The following is an 11208-nucleotide window of genomic DNA, read 5'->3' as shown; positions in this document are numbered from 1 at the left end:
CTGATCTGACTGACAAGTAAACAATACTAAAACAGTGAATGTCTATTTTAGATGCTATTTATTCTTAAATTACTCCCACTATTTCTCTTAAAAACATAAACGTCCAAAAAAGGCCTTATTTTATTTTATGCTGTCAAAAAGTCCAACTGGAATCTGTGACCAATAAATAAGTGAATTTTCACTTATTACTATAGAATAACAGTGAAGAACAGCAACCAATAAATAATAAGTGAATTCTGCAGTGAATTATTATGTTAAATAATTATTAATATTAATATCAATGCATCTAGTTCTCTCCGAAATGTACAATTGTACTGTAGCGATATCATTATATAATTAATGTAAATAAAGGGTTACCCATTGACAATAGGTAAACAGCTGCTGTATGTCTGATAGAAACACTTTTATGTAACCGCGCCGGTGAAGCGTTATGAAAGCAGCAAGACCTGCGCGTGTCCGTGAATGAAGGTGACGCTGGTATTTGTGTTTAATCCGCTGATTTATGTCTCATTGGTGAGATTTACAACGCGTTAGATGAATGTTTGTGTGCTAAGCTACACGCTTCCTTTAACTTTGTTGTTGTTGTTTTTAGCATTGCAGCTAAGCTAATAGCAGTCGACTGGTAAGTGTATTGTGTCACATAAGTTAAACTGATAAAACGCTAACGTTACCAAAGTCCTTTTAGGGTACGTTAAATTCTACAGTCTTTGCTACAAGACATTTAATTTATCAGGCGTGTCCTGTTTGGCATGGAAATGCACTTTAGTTTATGAATGAACAACAACATTAGCTAACGTTCCCGTCTAATTTGTTTCACTGGCTGTGCCTTAAACCTAGTGTGCTGACTACATAGACAGCATTTTTGGGGCTCAGTTGTCCGAAACGGCCGTGTTTTGCGCCCAAAAGCACGGTCTAGTTATCAGCTCTCTAGATTTTTTCATCGATTCCTGTTGGGACAGTTGTCCCGGTTTGTGGTGTTTCGTTAATGTAGATGTTTGGATGGGAACTGGTGTGTATGTGCTCCTTTTTTGTTCACACAATGTAAGATCCTGTTAAATCTAACGTTACGTTGATTAATAATGTAAAAACATAGTAATTCGTCTATAGGGTTTAGATTGTAGTGATTAGATTAATAATTAGATCAATTCAAGAACTTCAGATGTCAAAGAGTGACCTATACTATTATATCAACTGTGTGTGTGTGTGTGTGTGTGTGTGTGTGTGTGTGTGTGTGTGTGTGTGTGATCTCTTTTGTCCATTCAGGATCTCCTGCAGAGCTGCTGACCGACTGCATTTGAATGGGATCCCGCTGAGCAGTATGTAGTCGCACCAAAACATAACATGCATTCAACATGTAAAGCCTCAGTCAAACAAAACATGCATTCATCATGTTAAAACCTTACTCAAACAAAATGTGCATTCGGCATGATGAAGCTTTAAGCTAAAACAACATGCATTGAACACGATAAAGCTTCCTCCGATCACAGAATGCATTCAACGTGATAAAGTTTCATCTAAATACAATATGCATTCAGCGCGCTAAAACTTAAACACAACACGATAACACCTGACCTAAACCGTACCCATTCAACATGCTGAAACTGCAACAAAACACAGGATGCATTTTACATGCTGGAACTGCAGCAAAATCTAAAACAAAACATCCAGAAAACTAATGTTTATTCCCATATTAATCCCCTTTATCTCAACCCTTCTTTAGATTCTCATCTATGTTATAGTTTATTTCTACGGGAGCATCATGCTGTTGGAGGCTCATCTTCGTCTCTGTCAAAGTTGTTTGTGGTTCTGTAAAAGTTCTCAGCGGCTGTTCTCACTCTGTACTGCGCACAGGTATGCATGACCAAATTTTAATTATCTCTTGAATACAGATGAAACATTTTCATTTCAGCAATAACAATACATGGAGCTTCCAAAACCAAAATGGTTTAGCTCAAATGCTTCAAACAAACTTGAGTCTCTATGTTTTCTAGTATAACAATACTATACGTTATGAAAGCTCATTTTTGCCACTGTATAAAATATATAAAAAAGATCTTTGCAATCATGTTTAGGTAACATTATTTTGTAAATTATCATCAAGGCCATGAGATTATGAGATTTGGCTGCGGATATTAATGTAGTTTTTGTAATCTTGTCTTCATTAAGACAGCATTAAGAAATTATTTGTTTTCATTGCCTCTTTTTTCTTCTGTTTATAGATCATCAACCAACTACTATGAACTTCTCGGGGTGAAACCAGATGCTACGTTGGAGCAAATTAAGAATGCATTTTTTGACAAATCCAAAAAGGTTCATTTCTAGTGATTTGTCTGTTATTTTAGAGTGATTTTGGTTATAGGGTCTAGTGTTATTATCACTTATATTAACCATAACATTATTGTCCACCAGTGTAGACATTTTTATAATTATTATTGTAGTTATAGTTATTTTTTTATAGATATTTTACAATTTTATTTTATTTCGTCATCTATATGCTTTGACAATGGAAGAGGAGTTAATAATATGGATGCATTTTGCAATTTGCATTAGTTTAATTTGTAAAAAAAAAAAAAAAATTAACAGATCCTTAGAATTTCTTCTCTAATGCATAGTTTATCCTTAGTGGTAAAAAAAAAAAAAAAAGAGTAGCCTGATTCCAACAATACTGTATGGTTGTACAAAAATTATGCCTAGATATACACCTCCTCACCCCTAGAGGGAGCTGTTCGATTGTGACAGAGAGACTTGTCTGTTATCTTCAATTTTTGGCACTTATTCTTGAATTTTATCCTATTTGTTTAGTTGTTGAGTTTACTAGGGACATGTGTTTTGTTTGATAATTTGTCAACATGCCACAAATTGAAGCAATTAAATATGTTGGTGAAAGAGCTTCAAGGGTAACGCGAAAGTTGTGAGCCAATTATGCAGAGAGAAAGAGAGTGAGAAACATCTGTTTACAGATGAAGGAGGCAGAGTGACGGCAAGATAGAAGCACTACATGCTTGTGTGTATGACAGGAGATGAGGGTACAACCGAGGATATGGGCGCTTTGTTTCCGAGTCAGAAGCAGATAAGAGCTTTATGAGTGATGTGACTCACAGAACAAGTGAGAGTGGAAAGGTCATAAAGATGAGGCTTGTCTTCCATTCACTAAATATGAGACGTGCGTTAGACGTGCGTTAATCTGATATTTTTATGAATACAATTCATTAAGGATACTAAATATGTTTGTGCAGGTGCAGTTCATGTTCTTCGAATTATGTAAATTGATAAATGTATATACAAGTGTAATGTCATTGGTTTGATATGAACAAACATGTACGTCTTCTCATCTTCAGTTGCACCCTGACAGTGACCCATCCAATCCTGGTCTTCACAGTCAGTTTGTGCAGCTGAACGAGGCGTACAGGGTGCTGAGCAGAGAAGGGTCCAGGCAAGATTATGACCTCAGGCAGAGGTACCAGTACACTGCAGGTCCGGCCTTCAGATCGTCCAGCTCCCCCAACAGCCCCAGGTGACTGTTAACTCCATCATCAACCAACCTGATGTTATTAAATGGGATCTTACTGAATTAATATAAGTGGGCATCTTATATTAACATGAAAGTTAAAATATTGGCATATACTGTAGAAACCCGTGGCCTTGAAAAAAAAAGAAACGTGGAATCTTTGTTTTTACACTAAGTTCTCTTAAGAAATGTTCTTAAAAGAAAGGGGTTTTTTTTGGAATCTAAATGGTTCTTTTATAGGATTGATACTAAAACTGGAGATATTTATTTTTAAGTATCATGTTGCAAAAGATTATGGTCCAGTGTCTGAAATTGTAGCGTTGTGTCTCTGTTTGTCAGTGCGGAGGCTGCAGAGAGCATGCGTTACTGGGAGCAGTTCAGACAGGCCCAGCCTCAGGAGAACACGGCTGAGGAGCGGGAAAAGAGCAAGAAACGTAACATGCGTTTGGTGGGCTACTGCGTGCTAACCATGGTACTTAGTCTCTCCGTGCATTACTTTGGGTTCAGGTAAGCTTTAATTCATAGTATTGACATCAACATGCACAGCAATCCATCATAATATTTTTCAACACTATGAATGATGCGGCGCTGATAAGTGAGTGTTTTGCAACTGTTTGTATGAAACACAGTGCAAAATGTTTTCTTTTGTTCCTGCGTCGGTTTTCTGATGAGTACGTGATAATGATGTTTTGTTTTTGAAATGCATTTCGTCTGTCTCAGCGCCAGACAAACCCCAGTAGAGCATGTTCACTGGTTTCCCATAATCCCTGATGTTTAGTTATTCTTTCCAGTATCAGCTAAATGTTTTTACACCTTGAATTCAGGAGATTGAGATTAAGTATCTTCTGTAAACAGACACTGTTTGCTTGACGCGTAGCAGAAGTGCACTTAATATGTTTTGAAAGATGAACAAATGTTTTATTGCCTGTGAGTGCCCATGTGCCCTTTTAAATGCGACCCTAAAGTTATGTGGGCACATCGTGGATGTCTGTTCACCCCTCCAAATATATATGTTGGCAGTAAATCTGTTCACCTTTGACCCCTGGGCTGGTCTGTCATGCAGGAAATTGGAAGAGGTCCATAATAACTTCATGGATGAGAAGGATAGAGTCATCAATGAGATCTACAACACATCCAAAGAAAGAGCCAGGTGGGGAACGCTTTGAAGTTACACATGTCGCCTCAGGAGGCACATCAGAGGTTTTAAATACAAAAGCTGCAGCATTTGAAACCGGTAGAGGATCAATTATAATTAATAAATGAACATGTAAACGAGATAACATAAGATGATTATAGATTCATCTCATGTTATTTGACAGCTAAAGGTAAATGTAGTCAGTAAGTCACTTTGGATAAAAAGCATCTGCTTTTTGATAAAGGCAGAACATTTTGAGGCAAACAAAAAAAGAGAAGGTTTTTAGGATAATCGTTAATTGCATGATAGCACTGTATTGTGGGACTGGAATATTATAACATATTATAACATCAGACTTTGGACAAGTAAGTCTTTTTAATTGATAGTTTATCAGTCAATGTTAATATTAATTAAAATGTATTTAATTTTTGTATTTTGCATTGCATACTACTGTTTTGTTTATCGAATGTATAATCTTTGTTTGCCATGAAATAGCCTGTGAAGCTGATGTGGCAATACACTTAAATCAAGTCAAGATAGTCAATATTACATTCTCATTGTAAGGGATAACCTATGGCTAGCTGTGCGTTAGATTATATTCTTGCAAATGTGTAAATAAAGGAAACCTATTGCATGTTGCCTTTCCCAATGAACGTTAAACTCTCAGAACATTCAGAGATGGAGTGAACTCTGAGATGCTGAAAACACTTGATAAGTAATTGCTCGTAAGTGCACTGAACACAGTTCTGCGCTTGACTGTGAAGCACACAGCACATCAGACTACAGCCTTTGATTCATAATTGCACTAAGCTAGATCATGATTATCGTGCAGCCCTGTTTATTTAAATTTTACATTTGAAATGAAAGTGACGTGACATACAGCCAAGTATGGTGACCCATACTCAGATTTCATGCTCTGCATTTAACCCATCTAAAGTGTGCATACACAGCAGTGAACACACACACACACACAGAGCAGTGCCCGGTGGAGCAGTAAGGGGTTCGGTGCCTTGTTCAAGGGCACCTCAGTCGTGGTATTGCAAGTCCGAGACTCGAACCCACAACCTTAGGTTTGGGAGTCAATCTCTCTTACCACTAGGCCACGAGTTATAATTATTAGCTATACATCAACCTTCTGCAGTTCCCTCAAGACTTTGATCTTGCAAAATGACAGTGAGTTTTGCGTGGAATAGCACACTCAGATTTTCTTCAGAAATTGTTAAAATTTTATTTGATCATGCTGTTTTCGGATTTTCCTCAGAGTGAATGGCTTCAAGAAGCAGCAGGAGATCTTGAGACAGAAGCACGCCGAGTTCCTGGAGAGATACAAGATCCGCAGTAATGGAGAAGAGAAATAAAGCAAGGAGAAGACAGATCTAGAAGAAGCTCATCGCACAGGGTTATGGAGAGAGTGCAGGTTTTGGATGAATGTTGAAGTGTGAATTGTATTTTGTGTTCATAGTTTTTATCAAATTTTCTAGGGGTCACAGTGTGTCAAATTCACGAACGCAGCAATGTTTCGGCCCTGGTACTTTCACCCAACTGTGACAAATTAAGGTCACATGGGATGCAAGGCAATTCAGGCTGATTATAGGCCAACATTGCTTCTCATGAAGTGTTTTAAACACCTGTACTCTTACTGTATTTCCTGTATTTACAGACGACATTGTAACGGCACCTGGAAAGGGTGTTATGGAAACATTGCATTCCTGATAAAGTAGTTCATCAAAACACTGTACATTGTGCACTTTGTTAAGCTCAATGTGTGTGTGTGTGTGTGTGTGTGTGTGTGTGGGAGAGAGAGTTTCTCATGGAATAATGTTATACAGATGGGCAGATCAGTGCTGTCCAGTGCGTTTTATTTCAGGTGCTGGGTTTTTTCCAACTATTTTGAATGCAACATCAACTAATCTTATCTTGAACAGGAAGTGAATGGGTCTTTGGCAAGTAATGAGAAGTTTCTTTTACTCATGTAATAAATCCAGGCTGCATATCAAATGTATTTTCAAGTTATTTTACAGCAAGATTATATTAAACAAGACCCTTATTCTGGATCCAAACTTTTACTCAGACCCCTGTTGTCACAAGGCATAGATCCCAAAAATGAAGTCTTTTTAGATACCCAAGTCATTGCCTTTTTTGAAGAATGGAAAAGTATTTAAGGATTTGACTTTTTAATGTAGGTTCTGCATTAGACATTCACCAGAGTGCCTTCATCTTTATAAATCAAATATCGATTTTGTGTGAATCAATCTAATGCAGGCCTTAATGTCATTGGGTTTTGATGTGATCAATAATTAAAGATGATATTGATCTCAGTTATGTAATGTTTTTCATCTGCATGCATTTTTGTGTTTCTATGGATTTTTTTTGCAAACTTCTTCACTGTTCTAATACACAACCATTGAAATGTTTCAGGTTGTTAAGATTTTTTTATGTTTTTGAAGGAAGTCTTTAATGCACACCAAGTCTGCATCTGTTTGATCAAAAATGCAGTTGTATCATGACAATGCTAATGTATTTGGTCTTGGTGGAATAGATCTGCTATGCTGCTGCTGTTGGTTATTGCTGTTGTTGTAGATTACCGCTACAACACAAGTACAAGAACTTGATACTGCTATTACATGCACAGATATGGTGCTGTGAGCATACTGCTGTTGCACAAGTAGCATACATAACTCGAAGCAGATCTGTACAGGTGGAGCTGGGGAAGGTGGAGGGTTTCAGATGAACTCTGTAAGTGTTCTATGCTCCAGTGGATGCTAACTAGCCATTCAAATGTAAAGCAGCAAGCTGATTGGCTCTGTATGCAACATGAACCAATCATCTTGGGCCAGATATAATGTGTGATTAAAGCTGCAAGCAGCGATGAACGGGCCCTCGCACCTGGGCTCACCGCCATCGTGTGGCTTTAGTAAAAAGGTGAACGTTGAGAAATATGCATTTAATGTCCTACATATAAGTGGAATATATCAAAGTATATCCCATATATGTGCCAATCTTACCGTTGCCAGCAGGTGGCGCTATCATTATAATGGAATATTGGCCTTCAGATGTGTTCAGGCCAGGACTCTTATCGAACATGTGAAGTTTGGGGAAGACTGAACATTTTATACTTGAGTTAAAACAACTTCTCTTGCTGTGGCAAGATATCAAATTTTGTCATGGCGCCATGGAAACGCCCTTTAACAAAAACTCAAGATCTCCAAAAGTTAACATTGCACAGGCATTTAGATTAGACTGACCACAAAATATATGTTAATCTCAAAAAAATAAAAGGAGTAGTTTGTCGCAGCGTAAAACATGTCACTTCCTGTTGCCAATAGGTGGCGCTATGACTATAACTGAATGTGGGCATGTAGATCTGTTAAGGGCAGAAGTTTTATCTAACATGTGAAGTTTGGGGCAGATTGGACATTGTATGTCTGAGTTACAGCAACTTCCTTTTTCATGGCGAAACATCAAAATTTGTCAGGCCACCATGGACACGCCCTTTAACGAAATCTAAAGATCTTCGCAATTTAACATCGCAAAGGGCTTAAGATTACACTGACCAGGTTTGGTGTTGATCTGAATAAATCTCTAGGAGGAGTTCGTTAAAGTACAACCCCTGAAAATGGCAAAAACAACGCCAGTTTTGCTGAGAAAATTCTAAAAAAACGACTTCCTGTTGAGATTCGGATTTCGTACCAAGAGACTTTTTTGTAGGTATTGCTGTGTTACATGTGTATACCGATTTTTGTACATGTACGTGAAACATAGCTCGAGGCGCACTCTGTTGAAAGTGTATAGGTGGCGCTATCGAGCCATTTTGCCACACCTGATGGAATTTTGGCCTTCAGATGTGTTCAGGCCAGGACTCTTATCACACATGTGAAGTTTGGGGAAGATCGGACATTTTATGCCTGAGTTATAACATCTTTTATTCCCATGGCGAGACATCGAACTTCGTGACGGCGCCATGGACACGCCTTTTAACAAAAACTCAAGATCTTCACAACTTAACATCGCACAGGTCTTTAGATTAGACTGACCACAAAAAATACGTTGATGTCATAAAATTTCTAGGAGTAGTTCAGCGCAGTGTAAAATATGTCACTTCCTGTTGCCAATAGGTGGCGCTATGACTATAACTGAATATGGGCATGTCAATCTGTTCAGGTCAGGAGTCTCATCAAACATGTGAAGTTTGGGGCAGATTGGTCATTGTATGTCTGAGTTATAGCAACTTCCTGTTTCATGGCGAATCATCGAAATTCTCCAGGCCACCACGGACACGCCCATTAATGAAAACTCAAAAGCTTCGCAATTTAACATCGCAAAGGCCTTCAGATTAGGCATACCAAATTTGGTGTTGATCTGAATGAATCTCTAGGAGGAGTTCGTTAAAATACAACGCATGGAAATGACAAAAATGACACAAAATTTGCTCATAATATTAGTAATAACCGACTTCCTGTTGGGTTTCGGATTTTGCTCCAAGAGACTTTTTTGTAGGTATTGGAGAGTTACATGTGTATACCAATTTTCATACATGTACATGAAACGTAGCTCGAGGCGCACACCGTTGAACGTGTATAGGTGGCGCTGTTGAGCCATTTTGCCACACCCACTTCTGAAACCCATATCAGACGTAAATTTTCGCCAGTTCTGAGGTGTGTGCAAAGTTTCATGACTTTTCGAGCATGTTTAGGCCCTCAAAAATGCGATTCATTTTGGAGAAGAAGAATAATAATAATAAATATAGCTGCAAGCAGCGATGGCGGGCTCAAGCCACCAATGCCATCGCCACCCCGGTGGCATCAGGTAAACTGTGCCCAGCGGGCAAATGCATTCACAATATCCCTCTGGCAGTGAGGTTTTAAAGGATATGGCAGTTAAAGGGTTAATCCGAATCATCTAGACTTTAAAATCACATTCACAGAACAATATATATATATATATATATATATATATATATATATATATATATATATATATATATATATATATATATATATATATATAAAACTTTAGTAACACTTTACAATAAGATTCCATTTATAAACATTATGTTAACATGAACAATATTTATATAGCATTCATTCATGTCAGTTAATATTCCAAACTTAAACATTAAAACATTGTTTTATTGTGATTTTTTTCCAAGCACATTTTACCAATTCCAAACCATATCAATCTTAATAACTACCATTATTTTTTATTTAATCATTTATGAGTGCTATACAATAGTCCAGGAAAGCTGGAAGAGAAAAACAGGTCAAGAAGAACAGACAAAAAGAATTGCAAAATAATTAGGAATTAATGTGAAGATAAAATTTTAGTCAATTCTGCAAGACAGACTTTCAGGAAAGGAGGTGGAATAAAAATGAGCTCCTAAATTTTAATCCTGGATTCTGGAAGATATATTCCTCAAACCATCGAACAAGAGGAGGTGGTGCTGGTCCTTCACGAGTCACTCTAATCTGTTTATTAAGCCTATATATAAAGCCTTAATATATAGTATTTCACAATACTTCATGGTATTCTAATTAAATCATTTTTTGGAATCTTAAGTCTCTCAGTGCCTGACACCGAGTAATTCTGGAGACTCCAGGAAAGTGGCAGTTCTGTAAAATGTTGGCGCTGGAGACTAAATGCTCCCTGATAGTTTCACACCTAATTCACTTAACACACACACACACACACACACATTACCCACAGTGACAGTGGGACTGAGTGACATCAGATGTATGATAGTTTTTTAATTTTCTATCATCCATATAGTGTTGTATAGTCATGAAACTATTGTCATGAGACCAGTCATTCTGAGGAAATATGCCTCAGAATGACTTGTCTTCTATGTGTACATTTTTTTTAAGTGTTTAGAAGCTGCACTTTAAAAAAATAAAAAGACATTTACTGGTTCCTTTTTTACTATTATTTCAAAAATTCACCACGACAAAACCATTCAAGCTATCCAAAATTCATTCGCATCTGTTCTGTAAGATAAATTCTTTAAACAGTGGTAAAAGAGGATGTGGTGCTGAACCTTCAAGAGTCACTCAAAACGTATCTGTCCATAAAGCCTATAAAGAATTATTCTTAATATACACTTCACAATACTTCAGCTTGTTATTCTAATTAAGTGAGGGTCATTTTATCAGTAAAATTCCTAAAATACATATTATTTTATTTGAAAGATTTCTATAAATGATTTAAATCATACTCGTTTCTACAATAATTATTTAAAAGTAATCCTATAGCTCCCTCTGGTGGCCATTATTGGTACTAAGAATTGCAAGCTTGATTTATAAGTTATGATAGTTTTAATTTTATGCTGGCTCTTGAAAATGATAAAGCTATGAAACTTACTGTGCTTCCTTCAAATGAGGACTTCTACTTATATAAAAAATTATGAAGAGTTAGAATGAAACATTTTAAAGATATAGTAAAATAATTATTGTATTTTTTATGTTACTTTAATAAATCTCTAAGGCAACACCATTTAAGCTATCCTAAACCCATTCACAATTTAACATCTCAGTATATTGGCATCATGTTGAAAAAGGAGTATGGAGTAGTA

At 36.9% G+C, this 11208-nt stretch overlaps 1 protein-coding gene across 10 annotated transcripts; it reads left to right on the top strand.

The window, feature by feature from the left end:
* The first annotated feature begins 88 nt into the window (after positions 1-88).
* LOC127971626 (dnaJ homolog subfamily C member 4) lies at positions 89-7057 on the top strand. Of its 10 annotated transcripts, none has more exons than XM_052574778.1 (9): positions 89-468; positions 593-622; positions 1264-1316; positions 1740-1851; positions 2220-2310; positions 3339-3514; positions 3848-4015; positions 4572-4658; positions 5905-7057. In XM_052574778.1, the coding sequence occupies exons 4-9, from the start codon at positions 1760-1762 to the stop codon at positions 5999-6001; spliced, it is 711 nt and encodes a 236-aa protein (XP_052430738.1). In that variant the 5' UTR covers positions 89-468; positions 593-622; positions 1264-1316; positions 1740-1759; the 3' UTR covers positions 6002-7057. The 10 variants fall into 10 exon arrangements, with proteins under 10 accessions (XP_052430738.1, XP_052430734.1, XP_052430731.1 ...); XM_052574774.1 differs by having other exon boundaries at positions 1721-1851; XM_052574771.1 differs by having other exon boundaries at positions 89-513.
* Positions 7058-11208: the final 4151 nt, after the last annotated feature.

The sequence above is a fragment of the Carassius gibelio genome, chromosome B14, assembly GCF_023724105.1.
Source record: "Carassius gibelio isolate Cgi1373 ecotype wild population from Czech Republic chromosome B14, carGib1.2-hapl.c, whole genome shotgun sequence".
NCBI classification, from domain to species: domain Eukaryota; kingdom Metazoa; phylum Chordata; class Actinopteri; order Cypriniformes; family Cyprinidae; genus Carassius; species Carassius gibelio.
This window is presented reverse-complemented; position numbering and strand designations above follow the sequence as displayed.